The sequence below is a fragment of the Geospiza fortis genome, unplaced genomic scaffold, assembly GCF_000277835.1.
Source record: "Geospiza fortis unplaced genomic scaffold, GeoFor_1.0 scaffold173, whole genome shotgun sequence".
Lineage (NCBI taxonomy): Eukaryota > Metazoa > Chordata > Aves > Passeriformes > Thraupidae > Geospiza > Geospiza fortis.
The window spans coordinates 4,923,974-4,942,270 of record NW_005054334.1 but is presented as its reverse complement, the minus strand read 5'-3'; the positions used below and the strand labels follow the sequence as shown (position 1 = coordinate 4,942,270).

The following is an 18,297-nucleotide window of genomic DNA, read 5'->3' as shown; positions in this document are numbered from 1 at the left end:
TGCGGTAGAGGGAGGCCGCTCTCCGGCTGCGCGGCGGGCAGCACGTGGAGGCCGTGCGGGCGGGGGTGCGGCCTCTTGCGGGGCAGGAGGCCCGGGGGGCTGGCGGTCCTGGGGACAGCCGGTAACGGGGGACTCTCTGTGCCTGGGGTCACCCCCGCGCCGTGCTGGGAGCCGGAGAGGCCGCGGTTCTACCAGCGCCAGTCGCTAACACCGCTTGTGACCTCGGTGCTGTGCCACCCCGCTGCCCACGTTAACGTTTAGAAGCTACGTGTGGTTTGCAGCAATAAGCCAGATACGTGCTCTTCTGGTGATTTCGTCAAATTTTTGTTAGTCTGTTAATTTGCACTGTTATGGTGCACTGAAGTGTTTTCATTTTGTGTAGTCTTTGTGGTATAAAACGCCTGAAGACTGCCCCATAAGTGCACTGCTTTGTAGGATATAGATTGTGAGTAGATGCACTCTTTACTTTGATGTAAAGCATATCTTTCTTACTCTTCCCCTTTACTTTCATACAAGAAGAATCCTTACTCTTTTAGGAGTAAAATGCAATGGCATTTCTTCTATATGAGCAGAGCAGATTAGACACAACTTCAGAAATCAGTATATGTGGTGGATATGATGCCTGTGCAGTGTTAATCAGACCAAACCTCCTTTGCTCCTATTGTAATATTCTTTACTTTTTCCTTTAGAGTGAGGCAGAAGTGAATCCCAAAGCTTACCCGCTGGCTGATGCACAGCTCACCAAAACGCTGCTGGATCTCGTGCAGCAATCCTGCAACTATAAGCAGCTACGCAAGGGAGCCAATGAAGGTGAGACTTGCATGTTGAAAAGTGTGCTACAACTCACAACGAGGATTTTGTGAGATGCCATGGGTAGAGATTGTCTTTTCTCTGTAGCTGTGAATCGCTCATTTTATATAGATCTGGCTATTGCAGGTGTGCGTCTCTTTTCTCCTCCTTCAAGCCTGCTTTAACAAGATTCAGGGACAGAACTAAGCTGTAATCTTTCTGACATTTATATGCAGTTCTGGTAGATTCCCAAACTGTGTTCCTGGTGCATGGTTTGTAATCATGCATGCTTCAGTGGTGTGGCACTGGGGTCACCAGATGCCTAACCAGTTCAGAACCATAAAAAATTTGGGTTTGAAGGTACCTCTAGTGCAACCTGCTCACAACCTCCCTTCACAGTTGCTTGGGGCTTCACTAGTCAAATTTGTAAAAAACCCCACAATTTTTAAGGATAGAAACTCAGCAATCTCTTAGAATCCAGATCCAGTGTATGTCCCATGCACTAGACCTTCTTCCCACTGATGGCACTTTCAGCATATCCTGAAGTTGTTTTACATTAGACCTAGACTGACTCCAGTTTCTTTTACAGCCACCAAAACACTGAACAGAGGAATAGCAGAATTCATTGTGATGGCAGCAGATGCAGAGCCCTTGGAGATCATCCTGCACCTCCCTCTTCTGTGTGAGGACAAGAACGTACCGTACGTGTTTGTGCGCTCCAAGCAAGCCCTGGGCCGGGCGTGCGGCGTTTCCCGGCCTGTCATCGCCTGCTCCATCACCATCAAGGAGGGCTCACAGCTAAAGCCTCAGATCCAGTCTGTACAGCAAGCCATAGAAAGACTGTTGGTCTAAGTGCCCATAGGAGTGTGTGTGTGAAATAGAGTGCAAATTAGTGGAAATTAATGTTTAGCTTCAGTTGAGACGATAGTTTTGATATCAATGTTTCATTTTAAAATGCCACATTTTTGTTTAATAATGGCTAAATTCTTAGTGTTTCTGCCTCCTATCCCCCGACTTTTCTATTATTCCACCCCAGCATTTTCATTCTCATTGTATTACTTCTTGAAAAGTGACTGTACAATTGTGTTTCCTGTTTTATGTTTGAAAGAAGGACAGAAAAAAAAGGTCCTTCCCTCGTCTTCCTGTCTGCCTGCTCAGGCCTTTTTTAACCCACCCGTCAGCTTTCTCTGTGATGCAGTATTTCTGCCAAGCTTGAGCCTCCAGCAGGTGTAAGTAACTCTGCTTTTCTGAACGGTTTAGGCTACTGAGGAAAAGGTTCCCTGTGTTGAGGCTGCTGGAGCAGCACAGGCAGGTATAAGGCAGGCAGCAGCTACTGTGTAGCAGCAGGTAGAGCCAAGATCAGCACAGGCCTTGTTCTTGAAACCAGACAAGCGACTCCTGTAAGAGATGCACGGCAAGCAGAAATCTTATGGCAGTACATAAGGGGAACTCTCTTAACTTGATTACTTTTAAATACTGACTTTTTAAGAAAAAATAAAAATGCTGCAAAGCAAAATAGAATTGTCATTCCCTTGGTGAAGTATTTGCAACTAACTGGAATGTTTCTGCTTGTAAAGCTAAACTGCTCACAGGTTGCCTAAAGGCTATTGCAGTGCAGTAATTTGTTCTCCTTTAGTTTCCTTTGCATGAACTGTTACCATTGAGGTTGGGCTTCCTAGAGAAGTTAAGCACAAAACACACGGCAGAGAGGAGCCTGTTGTGGCTGATGGGTACCCTACACCTGGCTGTTAATTATAAAAAGTGCCATGCTTTTTAGCTACTGCACTCTAGTCACCTGACTGAAGATGAACCCCTTTAAGTCATGGCCAAGGAAACAGAGAACAAGTAATTTTTCAGATAAATTAATATATGTCTCAAGAAGAGAATGCTGTATCATCTCATGTCCTGGAAAAGCAGCATGGAGCACCAACAGCAGCCTGGATTAGTGGTAGTTTTATGGATCTAGTTTAAGTTAAATACATATTGTATAATAAATGCATTTCTGCTCTGATCAGCAAAGTTTAAACCCCTGTGCTGGAATATCAAACATGTTTTCTATTGCAGGACGCCAAAGCAAAATAGTGTGGAAACTCCATTAGGTGCAATAGCAGAATGGAAAATAAAATTTTCTGTAATGTTTCCACAGAGGCACTAACTTCATACCTTAGTAAGTACATCCCAAGCAGATGAAGCGAGCTCATGAAAGACTAAAGACATCATGTTTGTATATTTTTGTAAATGGCTGATACCACTAATCCTTGCTGAGACGAACCTGATCCAAATACTTCAGAGTCCTTTTACATGTATGAGGTTTAGAAGGGCTCCTGTTCCCTTCTACTGATGTTGACTGTTGAACTAGTTGTGTTTAGAACTACAGCTTTGCCAAGGATTTGCCCTATTGTACCAAGACAGATGATGTAAGAGAAAGCACACAAGGAGCAGAAATAAAGGATACTTGAGCAAGCAAAACTGTCTTTTTCTGCTCTGGAGCACTCCATCACCATCCCTTTTAAACTTCTGCATAATGTGATAGCTTGCTATTAAAAAGAACAACAAAAAAAGCCAGGAGGCAGATCTAATAACCTAGAGCAAACATGCCACAATCATCCAAAGCCTGGCACATAGTGTGCCTGAGGGTTAGCAAGCATAGAGAGGTGTTAACAAGGGTACTTGCAGAATTCAATTCACAGAACTACAGACAGGACAGTCTCACTATTCCACTCTTCAAGCCTTGCTAAGACAAGCATTTACAGTAACTTCATTGCCCAAGGGCAAAATAAATTGAGTGCTTAGGCAAATCTTTATTAAAAATAACGAATCCAGGCTGATTGGAAGTGTAACAGGTAACATAATTCCAGTACTGCAGAGCTCAGTGCAGGCTAGCTGCTCTGGAGGAATTGTCAAGGTAGAAGTGAGCAGCATGCTGGCACAGCTAGGACAGTCACAGTGCCAGAAGGGTGGTCACAGCTGGCTCCACATGTGCCACATGACAGACTGGTGACAGGACAGTTTGTGAGCCACACAGAGGAATCTGGACACTAAAAACACTAGGCAGACCAAAATGGACACCTCAGATATCCAAGGTTTGTGTCCCATAAAATGTTAAGAGTTTCACTAAACAATTAGTAATTTCCTAAAGCAAAAGCAATAACTGTTCATTGATTTTAGGCATCTTGCACTGCAAGACAGGTGGGGCATGCCAGGGATAGAAGTCTAAAACCCAAAACACCCAGCTGCAGCCTTCTTAAGTATGACTAAAAAAGTAAAAATGCTGTATGTAACAACGGCTCTCTCCACAACTTGCTATTCTTCTATTTTAAAAGCACATGTCTGAGTACAGAAGCCTGCACAATAGTCTGACTCATTCACTTAGAGAGGTAGAAAAGCTCTTTGCCATCTCAGTCATTTAATAGGGATAAATGCTTGCAGCCTTCCGGGGAACACAATTTGTTTTCCATTTTTAAACCAGCTTCTGCTATTACCATTTAAAAATGGAAGACCTGTGTGTGCAGATTTAAGTGCCACCTTTTTGCCCAAGGGATTGGATACTGCCTCCCAATAATGATTTTTTTCTTTTAAGATCTGCTGGTAATACTTGTAATGGTGATGGCAGAAAAGAACCCAAATTGATTACTAGTAGTGATACTGGCTGTTTTGGAGACTAATACATATTTATACCCTCTGTTAGGACACAGACTCAATCTGCTGCTTGGATTCATGTGGTGCCATTAACACAGATCACTGTGTTTCCTTACACTGAAGTGAGTTCTGCTGTCTTCATGATGCTGAGATGGCACAGTCAGTGTTGCAAAAGAAAAGATCCAAACTTTTATTAAGAAACCAGCAAGGCACAACTCTGTCCATGTGCAGTGGGTGACCTGAGTTCACAGGGAATTTAGTTCTGCCATTACCTACTGTCAATAGAATCCAACTTTGCAGAGATGTTTCACAACTAAGTAAAAAGTTTCTCCACTGCTAGACAAAGCAACATTTAGTTGCCATCTCTTTCATAGCAAGATTAAATAGACACAGCACCCACATAAGACAATCAAGATTCTAAGCAGACAGAAGTAAACCAGGGCCTCCCTCTCCAGCTTAGTGCTCATTAAAGTATGCAATTAAAGAATCCACAAGCTCCTGCTTCTTGTTTCCACATCTCAACCCCAAAAACCTGCATGCATCCTTCAGGACAGGTACGGTGAGCTTGCCTAGAGTGCCCTTCTGCACATGACTCCGCAGCTCATCTTCTGAGACTTCCACCTTGGGCCTCTTCTCAGTTTGACCATCAGAAGCTAGAAAGATACATTTTAGATCACAAAGATTTTAAAAATTAGAAAGACATTAATGTTTCTTACACATACCATAATTAATGGCCATTAGCACATGGTGCATTAACAGCTACACACTCACAGACCTAGATTTTTCATGTTTTCTTTTAAGAAACAGGCGTCACTATGTAAGTCATGCAGTATTTCATTGATAGGAGTGATCTTAACTGAAGTATGAAACTGTGTGTTCCGATGAAAGCATCACCCTCCAAACGAAACTTTTAAGGGATTCTCGTTGAGACAGCAGAATGCAATGAATCCACAGGGAGCTCAGCTAACTGACACTCACTTTATGCAGTCTTTCATAGACTCCCAAATTACACATGGACTTCAGCATTGCTTACACATTTAGCCATTAAGATGCCCATCTTGGACTTGCTAAACAGCCCACGCATAAAAGTCTCACCAACACAAACTGAAAGCACAAGTGATTTTACTGTTCTGTTGTAAAACAGAAAGTTGCTAAAATTATATATACATATTCTGCAGCCATTTACCCACGTTACTTCTTATACTTCACCCTGCATTTTGTCACTCCAGCAACTCTCCAACTGGATACCACAATATTCTCTACTCTCTAAGAAGCAATACTGGATATAATACCTCATTGTGGAGATTGGCAGAGTTGTTGCACAAGCAGCTACCTTAAGCTATGAGACAAACTGAAAACACAGGCGCTTCTTAACAGAATACAGACATTATATTTTGTGTCTGCACCACCATTACTTACCTTGTTTTCGCTTTACAGCCTTTGCCTCAGGATTGTAGTCAGGGGGATAAACCAGCTGCTTAAACTCGTCCACCAGGTTGCCCAGCCTGTGGCTCATCTGTTCAGACTTTGGCACTGACAAAAGGTAAAGATTTGCCCTCTCAGAAACAGTGTGATCACAAGAAAGCCTGCAAGGCCATCCTGTTGCCAGATGAACTATCAGCTCACCCGCTGGGAAAAACACAACGCTCATTCTAGAAAACCATTAGTGTATGGAACTACACAATACTTTATTTTGTAGGATCATGTTAAACATTCACCAAGAAGAGACTCACAAAATATGAACCAGCTTAGGTATGCCAACTGCACTCTGTATTGGGATGTAACACCAGTTCATCAAGCATCCAGCTGTAACTTTAGGGTCTATGACCATGAGAGAGACCCCTGGGACTGAAGAACGTGTGCACAAAGGTGAACTAACACGTTAATGATTTTGGGGAAATGATTACCACATGTATGTTTCTTCTGAGAAAACCTACAAAAACAGCTTTTTCTGTACTAGAGACGCACGATTTTAGTGGAAATATCCCTTCATGCATCCAGCACTGTAATAAAGAACACCTGCTTCTTAGAGCTGCATTGCTGCTAACAAGTCTGACTGTTTTTCAGTAACATCGCCAGACACAACTGTGCTTCTGTAATAACTAGTCCACAAGTGTGCTGCAAGCATGCAAAAATGCAAATACTCGTGTTATGATACTCCCAAATGAGAAATTTACAGCTCTTGGTAATATCAAGAGTTTGGACATCTGGAATGCTGCGTCCAGTTCTGGGCTCCCCAGTACAGGAGAGATCTGGAACTCCTGGAATGGCTCCAGCAGAGGACAACGAAGGTGATTAAAGGACTGGAACAGCTTCCTTATGAGGAAAGTCTGAAGGAACTGTTCAGCCTCCAGAAGAGATGACTTGAGAGGGGAACTTCATCTAAGTATCTGAAGGGAAGGTGTCAAGAGTATAGTGCCAGGCTCCTGGTGGTGCCAAGCAACTGGACAAGAGGCAATGGGCAGAAACTGAAGCACAGGAAGAGCCATCTGAACAGGAGGAAAACCTTTCCTGGGAAGGTGACTGAGCACTGAAACAGGTCACCCACAGAGGTTGTAGAGTATCCCTCGCTGGAAAAATAATTGAACAACTCCCTGGAACGTACCCTGTGCAATGTGCTGTAGGACAACCCTGCTTGGCAGGGGGTTGGACCAGAAGGGACCACTGTGGTCCCTGCCCTCCTGACCCACTCTGTGGTTATACAATTCACTCACAGTTAAACTCTCCCCCTCACTAGGTGGCAGCCCTGCCCCCAGCAGAATAATTATCTTCATTCACTCCATTTATCACACTGAAATATTAACGAGAATCTTGAACAGAGGAATTTCAATGAAAGCATTTCTCACCATAGGAAAAATGTGATTCAATTTTAATTTTGGATGGTAAAGTGGGCAATTTTTTTCTTTACCTTATAAGTGACAGGAATAGAAAACAAGGTTTTAGTATTTCAGAATGGACCCATCCAGAATCCTACATAGTCAAACTGCACACAACTGAAATATTTCTCAAAAGACATTTGGGTTTGTAGTAGCACATATTTGACTCATAACAAAGTCACGAGTCCCATACCCTGCCTCCCTTCACACCCGCCAATAGTTCTCACTTGTAAGATCCTCAGCTTGTTCGGGTTCCATCATATCCAGCGCCAAAGCCTCCAAATTCCTGAAGTGCTGCTGCAAAACTGGGTTCTCAAAGCTGTCAGCCCTGTCAAGAATCCCCCAAAATGTCAATGCATGCTGCCAAGAAGACAGACAAAATACTTAAGATCTACCACCAACTTATGTGAGAATAAAACTTCCCTCTTTCCCACACAACAATCCATTGCACCAGAACTGCTTCTCCTCTTTGCAATTTACCTGCTGAATCACTATCCTGTCATGTATCAACCACATAAGAATGCTGTGTGACAGTTAGAAAGTTGTATGAAGCAAAAGGAGATAGTGGTATTATACTTTATGTACAGTTATGGTGGCTTCCACATATCTAGGGAAAAAAATCTCCCATGAAAGTACTTGATAGCATTTATCCCAGCTATAACGAAAAAAAGACCTATCTCTTCTTTCTAAAGTGCTCTAATTTAAATGATCTGGGTCTGATCTGCTGTAGAGTGGCAGAACCACAATAAAATGTGATACCTCTGCAACAAATGACAACAGTCCAGAGAACAAGAGCAATTCTACAAAGAACTCCAGAACGTGCTACATAAAGCATTGTGGTGCCTGGGTATCCAGAATGATTAAGAATAAAGTTTGGACAAAGCTACTGCAAAGAGAAGCAATTTCTATCAAAATACATCAAAATCTAATCTCAGGAACACCACAGCTGAACAACATGTGCAACTGAGCAAGCAATGGTTGTGCTTTCTTCCCCATGCCACCCCCTGCACCCTATTTATCTCCAGGTACCTGTATTTGAACCGCAGCTTCTGAATTATTTCCTTCATTTTGTCTACCTGCTCTTGGCTGGCTGGCACATTTTCTGTGACATCAACATTACGTTTGTCATCTGCATAGGGTAGAAAAATCACGTGGAAACCTACAGAGAAGAGAGGGAGGAAGACAACAGTTACACAGAGGAATGGTCTCAAAATAATTTATAGAAAAACCAAGATGGTTATTATCTAGGTCTGATGACTCCAAACTAACTACCTGTTTTGTTGTTAACAACAGCAATCCATAATACTTCCAAGTGCCTACAGCATGACACTCAATCCCAATCTCAATGATGTAACCAACACCACTAATGGCTTTGTGAAAGACATTCAGACTAAATTCATAGCTACCAGTTGGATACCAGAGACTTGCTTTATATGCAGGAGATCAACTAGTCCACCTCTCCCACTGGGTCTGAGCTTGAGAAAGATTTGTTTGAAAATCAAGATATTGCCCACATTATTCTGAAATACTTTATTTTGTACACAAGCAGTGTTACTTCCCTACTTTACATTCTCCTAGAAGATGTTTTTGCACTTAAAGAGGTGAGAAAATGCAAAACAGCAGAAATCTGCTCCCTAATCACTCCCCACTCGTCTGACATGGCATGAAGCTCACTGTATGTGAGATTATTTATCTAATACTTTACCATCTATTCAAGGAGAGAACATAATTCAAGAAAACACATTCTGTCTAGTTTTCAAACTGGAAAAAAAGGCTTTTAATTTCTACATCAGTTATTTGAATCTGCAAAAAATAGGTAGGAGGTAGGGAAAACACTCTAGCCAGGTCATACCTGAGCAACCACGGATGCAATTGGGGCTTTAAAAATAGATTCAATATCAGATGCTTACACTGGCAAAACTGAAGAAAAGGAATGTTGGAAAGCATTTTCCCCAGTTTTAGGGAGGTTGGCACTAAGATCTAATCATGCAGGGAAAGGCAGCATCTCTTCCCATACCTGGAGGGGCTATCTGCACTTTCTGCTCATCCAGCTCTTCCTCCTGGGGAACCAGGGCCACGAAGCGAGGAGGGATGTTGCGGCGAGGGGTGTACCTGCACAGCATCATCACCTCCCTCTCCAAGCACTTCATCAATAGGGCATTAAACAGAGTTGTACTGCCTGCAAAGGAAAGAGGGGACTGGTCACACAGACAGCTTTGCTCCTTTGTTCTGGAATATAACCCTAGATATAACCCTGCAACTTCTTGGAAATGCTTGCATTATTGTGGAGGTAAAAAGCAAATTCTGGAAGGGAGAAGATTCAAAATGGACAATGTTAGAGAGCCTCTCCTGACCATCAGTGAGAGTTCTGGTGGAAGAAGTGAAATCACTACCATCTGGGAGATTGAATATTGTGACATTTTATCTACAAAGTCTATTTTTGTTTGGTGGGACATCACAATAGAAGCAGACCACAGACCTTTTGAGGAAGTAACACACTAAGAATTCAGACTTCGGTACTATTCCTGAGACACTTGTTTGCCTCAGGTTTATTTCACCAGGCATGACGGTCAGAAAAAGACTAACATATAAATAACATGGTTGAGCCAGGAAACTGCAGTTAGAGAAGCAGGCATAAGGGTTCTTCTTTAGTCAGAGCCTGCAAAGGCTTTTGTCATAACTCAGCCCTCTTTATCCACTGCTAGACCGAGGAGCTAAAGGTTTTTTCTTACTATTGCAGATTGGGATATATTTCTAGATAAACAGACGTATGTATACATATAAAAAGGCAAATATAAGCAGTTCTAAATGTCCTTCCCTTCTCTCTTTACAAGCCTATAAAGCGCTGTTAATTCAACTATACTTCCTGAGTATCATGTTTCCACTCCTAGCTGATATGGACTTAAAAACAGCAATTATCTCCCCGGTTTGGGATTTAGGTTTTTTTGTTGTTGGTTTTATTTGGGCTTTTTTGACTATCTTTACCTTCTTGTCAGGTACTAGGATCCTTCACTTTCATGAATGGCTAAAACAAGTACTTTGTGACTACATCTGCCTGGTTTAATTGGCTGCTTGTCATGATGGATAAACATGAAGCACAACTGGCTGCTCTGCTATAGAAGAAAACAAGAAATATCTGCAGCTGAGAGGGGCAATAACAGTTAATTCAGTTCTTCTTAACATTAGCAAGTTTTTAAATTAGACAAAGCTTTTACACTCAATGATCCCCACCCAACCACACGATGGATCAGCAGGTTACACTAATGCAAGGTGATAAAACTTCTCTTGCCATCTTTGCTTACCTCTCACCAGGGACTCCTCAGGATAGATGAACTGGGAGGGCCTGACATGGTGGTGCTGTTTTAGCATTGAAAGTGGTTTGAAGCCAATCAGAACCAAACCTGGAGAATCAAACTGTTTTAATTCTTCCGTCTCCTCTTTCTCCAGCACAATCTGTCGGTTTCCATATGTCTAAACCAGGGAAGAGCAGATGATAGGGCTGCCAGCATAAAAAAAAATGAGGACCAGGAGGCAGGACAGGGCAGGAAGTGCAGGAAGAGGATGCAATTGCTGTGTTCCACTATTTAAAAGAAGGTTATAGACAAGACAGTGCAAACCCTCATGAGGAGTGCACACTGAACTGGCAAGTGACAGTCTGTGACAATTATCCCAAGGAAAATTCTACCTGAACATAAGCAAAATGCAGTTTTCTAAGAAAATGGCTAAGCCCCGATACAGAGAGGCTGTCACATCTCATCTCTGGAGTTCTTCAGAGGCGTCCCAAAAAAGCTCTGAGCAACCTGATCTGGTTTTGCTCTGGGCCAGGTTATACCAGACTTTTTCAGAGGTCCTGTCCAACTGTAAGCTTGATTCAGTCAGCTACCTGCTCCTGACAGAAATAGTGACTGAGAAACAATGTTTCTGTAGTACCACTCATGCCTCACAAAATCAAAACCATATAATAGTCCAGTTGCTGAAGGTAAACACCAGGGCTTATTACTCAGCTTTCTGTTTATCTCCTATACTTTATGTCTATAAACTAATATCCACTATAAATAGACTAAATACTTCATTTTAAGACAACAATTTTAAGAACTACCAACATGGAAGAAGATGCAGAGCACACTTGTGACGGTATACTTAGCAACTACATAACCTGTTTTGAAATAAAGCTGTGCTTGATCACAATGTGACACTCAATTTACAACAGCCAAACCATCAAGTGGGGAGGCAAAACAAAGAAAAATTTATACAAAAAACTCCAAAGGAAACATGCCTTTTGTTTGGAAAACAGCTCCAACTCCCCTGTGATTCACACTTGTATGTTTAACAAAATGGATCAAATCTGTTCCTAACGAACCAAAAGTTGACAGCAGTGACAATGGCCCAGGGTCACACAAGGTCAGGCTCTGACAACCTCCTTCTGCCTTACAGGAAGAAATGACCTCTGCTCCTGACAGCACTCCCACCAGCAGCTATGCCTTCCCATGACAGCCAGGCTAGGGAGAAAACCCATTCTCACCCTGCAGAGCTCACAACACGACCAGCCTGCCCCCAGGTGCATACAGATGCAAATACTTCTGTATCTCATCTGGAAAGTGCAACACAAACAAAAGCAGCAAGGGAATTGGCATCTCCCTCACACATCAGAGAGACAAGAAAAAGCAGGCACATAATCAAAAAAGTTACCTGAGCCCTTTTAGTGTCACTGGGCAGGAGCAAGCTGCCTGTTTTCCCACTAAACATCCTTGTTTTGGTTTTAACAGGTTCATTAGTTTCCCGATAAAGCTTCACCGGATGTGGTTTATAAGCTTTTTGAATAAGGTTATAAACACCAACAGAAAGTGCCACATCTTTGCCCAGATGCAGATTTAGCCTGTGTAAAAAAAGCAGATACGGACTTGAGATTGCTGAAAAATCACTGCTGCAGAAGAAAATCACCTTCTCGTGTAAGTTATTTCCTTTGACCTTCTCCCATTCTCCTCCCCCAAAATCACATATATCTTCGGAAACATACTATCGCTTGAGTCATAATCTCACTTGAATAAAAATATTTTTGCAATATCATCATTTCTCATCATAAAAGTCATCTAAACACAAGTCATTTACTATATTTCTTTGACCTTTTTTTTTCCACTGAAGGGCAGCTATGCTCAAACAGAGCACAGGACAAGTCCCCATTTGGGTATCCCAATTATGCCTATTGTAATGTCCATGAATTCTCACAGCTGTTTGCATAGAAGGCAAAATTCTCCCCCCAAAAAAATCACTAAGACAAACAATACCAAGATTTAAGAAAAAATATAAATCAGATGCTAGAGAAAAAATTACATGTAAAAGTTTAAAAATAGAGGTAATCTTCAAGTTATGAGAGTAGAACCGTGAGTTACTACAAACGCAACTTCCTCTCTTGTAAAAGATATCACTGGTTTGGGATTCTTCCTCCCCAGCTATTAGAAAACTTAAGGAACATTGCCAGAAAAGAAAATAAGGCTGCAAACAGGAGCAAGAATGCCAGTGACAACAGCTCATGTTGGGATACCTTATAAATATTTACTGGGAAAAAGAAAGTAGGTCTTGAAGTTCATTCCCTTACTGTGCTTCCACAGCATTCTGCTATGAACTCACTCCCTAAAAAAGCAACTGTTACAGAGCATGTGGTTCCAAAAATACTTTCTATCTGCTTTGTCAAGATCCCTGTAATCTTTCTTAAGTATCTCTAATCTTTTAGTAGGAGATTAGAAATATCAAGTCTGTGTGAATCCATGCCAAGTACCTAGACAGACTGGCAACATAGAACTACTTAATAAAAAAAAAAATACCTAGCATTCACATTCAGATGCTTTTTTAAAGTTAGTGTTGGCAAGAAAAGCCTAATTTCAATCAGATTTCACTATACACTACTTTTTATGTTGCAGCTTTCTAAGTAAGTACTTGGCAATTATGTAATTTTTTAACAAATTATCATTTCTGGCCAAGATCAATACAGGAGATATCACACAGAGGAAACAAGAGATCCACTCTGCTCTTCTCATCCTTCTCATCCACAAATATCCTTGGAAACTACAGAATAAACACCAATCTTGGACTAAAGAATTAAGATTGAGGAATGTAAGCACTTGAAAGTGCCTTTAAAGACCAATCATTCCAGAAGAGGAAAGTGAGATGCAGTCTGAAAATAACATCAGGTTATTTTCCTGATGAAAATGAATGATGGATCCTAACTAGGCACAAACCTGACTAAAGCCCTTTTCTTTGTCTCCTTTGCTCGTACTTTCTTCATGAGATGTTCCAGTTTCTCTGACTCTCTAGGCTGGATCCCAAGGTCCTCATCCTCTGCTACATTTATAATATCCCTGTAGAACAAAGAGATATCGAACCCTCCAGGCTTCTTCAAGTGCATCAGGTCCAAGATGATGCCTAGAAACAATGGAAGAGATAAGAGCAGGATAAGAAACTGCTTTTTTCTTGCATCAGCATATATCTCAGCACTCTCAGATTTCTCTATCTACACAAAAAATTTAAATAAGAATGAGGTCCAAATTGTCATCTGTACCAAATGTGAAATATTCTGGAGAAAGGGAATATTAACTTCAGTCAAAACAATGTAGAATAGAAAATGTTTCCTCTCTAATTAAGAATCTGGACAGCAATGAATATGAAATGGCTCTGATAAGCTCCTATAAAATATAATCTTACCTCAGACATAGAGGGGAGTAAAAAGTTCAGAAAATCCCCCTTCCCTTAGTTATAGGGGCTAATGGATTAAGTAAGCTTCACGGCTTCTAGATGTTGGTTAGTGAGACATCTCCGGAATTCCAACATCACTGGTTACCTCAGCTACACAGTTGAACTAATGCTGCCTATTCTCTGAGCTCAGGCTGACGCCCTTCAGCTGATTCAAAATGGAACCATTAAAGTAATTTTCTTTTTGTGTTAACTTGGTGTTATTATTCCCTTCCTGAAAAATGGTACAATGACAAAAAAAAGTCAATTTTCTTGGCCCTGTCATGTCCCCATTTATGCTATCAAACTAGAAACAGATCCTAGAAAACAAGTGCTAGCTATTGAATACCAGATCAGAAAACATCTATTCTAATTAAGATTAGATACCAAGTTTCTAGTTTAGGAACTTTCAGAAAGATTCCCCAGTTCCGATGATTTTACATCTTTTTCCATCACAAACCAGCAATGCAGTTAACATCTGCTGCAAAGACTGTCTAAAATGAAAAGGGGAAAGAATGACCTGTGTCTCTCAGATCACCAGCTCTGGTCCTGGCCAGCTTGGCTTTAGCACTGTCATTGGCATGGGGGTCATCCTCGTTGGTGAAGAGCATGATCCTCTTGTGGCTCAGCCTGACACGGACATCGCTGAAGAGGTTGGAGCAGGCCCAGAGCGCCTCCCCCAGGGAATAGTCAGCGCTGTGGCCAAAGCTCTCCCGGAACAGGGCCCGGCCTTCCTCTCCCCTGTACTGGTCCAGCTCCAGAACACGCTTCGCACCTGGGGGGGAACAGCATCCACAGGCATTGGGAATACTGCCAGAAGTACCACGAGCTCTTCCAAGCATGCACCAGGGGTCCCTTAGAGCTGACATCCAAGGAATGCTCCCAGGCACCTCTGTGGCAATGTGTAGGGGGTTAGGACGGTTGGGACAGACGGAGACAAGAGATCTCTGAAGCCAGGTCGTGGAACTTGTGGTTTATTGCAAAGGGCCCGGGTGCAGAGCCCGGCTGGGAGCTGCCAGCCGCAGCTCGGAGCAGGCCCGAGAGAAGGGAGGGGTAGAGAGGATGAGAGGGTAAGAGCATAAAAGCATAAGAGAGTAAAAGGGGTAAGAGCTAAGAGGCAGAAGTAAGAGCATGGAAAGAAAGAAAGAAAGTAAGTAAGTAAGTGAGTAAGAGCTAAGAGTTAAGAGTTAAGAGAGCGAAGTTTCTGTTACAATACAATAAATCATCTTCTGTGTAGAATACTCTGATTCTCACTAACCAATCTAGTACAAGATACAAATCCTACAGCATTTCCATACAGCCTATAAGAATCACTACATTACCATACTGTGCTACATTATAAACCCTAAAAACTACTCTTTGGACCCCTTCTGCCAAGCTGGCAGGGTCTGATCTGACCCTTGGACCTGCCTGCAAGCAGAGGGAATTGTTTCATCAAAAGGGGATTACCTTCAGCAGCCACACCATTGTTTTCCCATTGTTCAGTAACTATGGGATCTCAAAGGTTGCTTTCATTTCAATCTCGCTTATAGTTTCCATATTCTCAAAATCTTTTGCCAGGCAATCATATTTATCACCTACTGCAGAGGCACAGCAGACTGCTGCACCACCACAGAAAAGAGAGGAGCCTGAAATGCATCCTGCATCTCCACAGCATGCTGGGAAGGTGGAGAGCTCCTCCTCCTCCTTCCTCGCATCAGAGAGAATGCACACAGAGGTGAGACGAAGCCCACAGATCACCACACTGAGCACAGCAACGTTCAGGTCAGGTGTCCACAGCCCTGCTGCAGCTCTGAGGATTACTTCAACCCAGCTAGGACTCTTTTTCCCACCTGTCTATCAGCAGGTTCTGTTCTCTCCTGTTATTCTACAATGGGAGACAAGCTTTTGTTTTTCAGCCACTGCAGTCTAGAGAGCTTCTTCCTTTGTCCTTAAGCTCTATAGCACTTACAAAAATTAATTTGAAAATGTTTTCCTCTGCCTTTACTATTTTATTTTCATCTCCTTATCTGTCCTTTAACATAAATTGTTCACAATTATGTACTCCATAATAATCACCTACAGCATCTCTTCCTTCTCCAAAGTACTGCTCTCCAGGGGCAGCAAACACACAATTCTGCTCCTTTTGAACTGATGCCTTAAGTTTTAGCTTTCATATTTTCTAGCTTCTGTACTGCATTGGTATATAACTCTGAATTTCATATAAAGTGTCAGCAAGTTCCCTTCACAGGGCAGCTAGGCAAAGCAATCCTTTTCCAGCCTGAGAACCAGGGACACTCTTGCAGCTTCAGGCCCAAAAAGTGTAAACAACAGCAAATTGAGGAGAGCAATCTGGGAGGACGGGACCTCATAAGCTGAAGCTGTAATTGGACAATTAACCTCAATATGTAAATGGAGCAAAACTTATATAAGTGTGAAACCTCGTGATGCAGGATCCATCTTGGGTGGAGCCACAGCGGGGCTCTTGGACTGCCCAAGGTGTATCCTTTGAAGACCATTTAATAAATACCTACTTTATTCCTTTAACACCATCTAGCCTCTGTTCTAGGTAGCCTCAGAAGGCATCAGAACAACACCCACCTTTCACCCATGCTGTTTTTATCCTCACAGCGAGGCTACTGCCTCTAACATGGGAGAAAGGACAAGCAGGGAAGGAGGAGGAAAATGAAAATGCAAGACCTAAAAGGCACTGTCTGCCAGAAAAGGGAGAAGAACCTAAGGCAGTCCTATCAGGTCTCTATTGTAAGAAATTCTGAAAATAGGACAAGGCTCAACTCTTTCAGGAGAAGCCCCTGTGTCGCTAAACCCACACCCCCTAGTAAAGGAAATGAAATCAAACATCCTCAGAGATAAAGGCTGTAATAAAAGTTGTAGACAAAATCCCCCCAGAAGACTCTCAACTGCCAGACAATCTGTCAACACTAGCAAGTATTCTTTGCACTTCTCCTACTGCCTTTCCAATTCAGCAACCAGCACTTGCTATCAAGCAGATGGTATGTAATCTCAAGAAAATGAAAGAGCAAAATTCAAGAATTGCAGAACTTGTTATGAAAATAAGAGATGGAACACGCCAAAGAGGCTACCATATTGAACCACCTGCTCTAGCTGACAGTCCCTGAGCAGGAGGGCTGGTCAAGATGAACTCCAAAATCCCATCCAACCTCAGCTACTCTGTGATATTCTCCATCAGCTGGAATCTGTGATGCCTTAACATGGACACACACTTTTCTGATTGACATTCAAGAGTTCTTTTGAGATACTCAGGTACTCAAGGTTTAGCAGACAGCAAGTGAAGCCACCACATTAAAATATAAGAAAAGGCATAGAAAAGGATCTGAACCAACTCTAAGAGAAAATGCTAGGCTCTCATGAAGTTTCTAAGCTTTCAATAAATATCAAAATCTATCCCCACCACCAACAGTAGATTTCAGTAAGAACTTATCTGATAGCTGATTTTAGAGAGATCAGTTATTGACAATGCTACTACACCAATTTCCTTACTCCCTTTTTTTACACAACCTTCACAACACTTTACCTGGATTGTCCAGCTCCTGGAGAACATAAATGTGCTTGAAATCTACCGAATTCTTGTTGTTTTCTGTACCATAGAACACAACGCTTAACAGGTCCCTGTCACTGCTGATAATTTTGCTGGTATACACATTCCGGATGCACTGAAAAAAACGCACCCAGGTCAAAATTACAAGAAAATAGTTTTCAGAAAACAGTGTGAAAGTCTTGCCTTAGCAGTTTATCCATCCCTACCTGGATGGTCATGTCGAAAGGGGTCTCTGCTTCCCCGTCGGACTCGAACATGGCCTTGGAGGCATCCACCAAGAAGATGAGGCTGTCCCGGCCCGAAAATCTCTGCTCCGCTACGGAACGGGGGAAACAGTTTTAGCAGCGGCCCGTCCGCCCATGGAGCCTGGAAAGCAGGCTGCATTCCGTGAGGGGGTGGGGGGCCCTTACCGACCGCCTCAGCCTCTTCCTCCTCTTCCTGCTGCTCCTCCTCCTCCTCCAGGCCCTCGCCCCGGTAGAACGACCCCCAGCCCGCCATGGCCCGCGCCGCACGGCCCCGCTCACGCTCAGCTGACCGATCGCTCCGCCCCCGCAACAACTCTGACCAATGTCGAGAGCGGAAATGGGACTGGCCCCGCCCATCCCGGGGCATTTGCCCCTCCTCTCCACGCGGATTGGCTGCAGCGGGGTAGCGAAGGGCGGGAGCTCCTCACGCGCTGCTCACGGTTCTGAGCCTCAGCCAATGACG

At 42.8% G+C, this 18,297-nt stretch overlaps 2 protein-coding genes across 2 annotated transcripts; one reads left to right on the top strand and one right to left on the bottom strand.

Moving 5' to 3' along the window:
* The first annotated feature begins 615 nt into the window (after positions 1–615).
* SNU13 (small nuclear ribonucleoprotein 13) lies at positions 616–2,815 on the top strand. The gene is made up of 3 exons (XM_031057763.1): positions 616–624; positions 690–810; positions 1,379–2,815. The coding sequence occupies exons 1-3, from the start codon at positions 616–618 to the stop codon at positions 1,639–1,641; spliced, it is 393 nt and encodes a 130-aa protein (XP_030913623.1). The 3' UTR covers positions 1,642–2,815.
* A 755-nt stretch (positions 2,816–3,570) lies between these two features.
* Positions 3,571–18,136, bottom strand: XRCC6 (X-ray repair cross complementing 6). The gene is made up of 12 exons (XM_005421875.2): positions 18,000–18,136; positions 17,796–17,905; positions 17,566–17,704; positions 14,551–14,805; positions 13,541–13,724; positions 11,994–12,180; positions 10,607–10,775; positions 9,322–9,483; positions 8,334–8,463; positions 7,532–7,632; positions 5,848–5,961; positions 3,571–5,081 (listed from the first exon to the last, which is right to left on the bottom strand). Exons 1-12 carry the CDS (start codon positions 18,085–18,087, stop codon positions 4,885–4,887), a joined length of 1,836 nt encoding a protein of 611 aa, XP_005421932.1. The 5' UTR covers positions 18,088–18,136; the 3' UTR covers positions 3,571–4,884.
* Between the last annotated feature and the right edge of the window lie 161 nt (positions 18,137–18,297).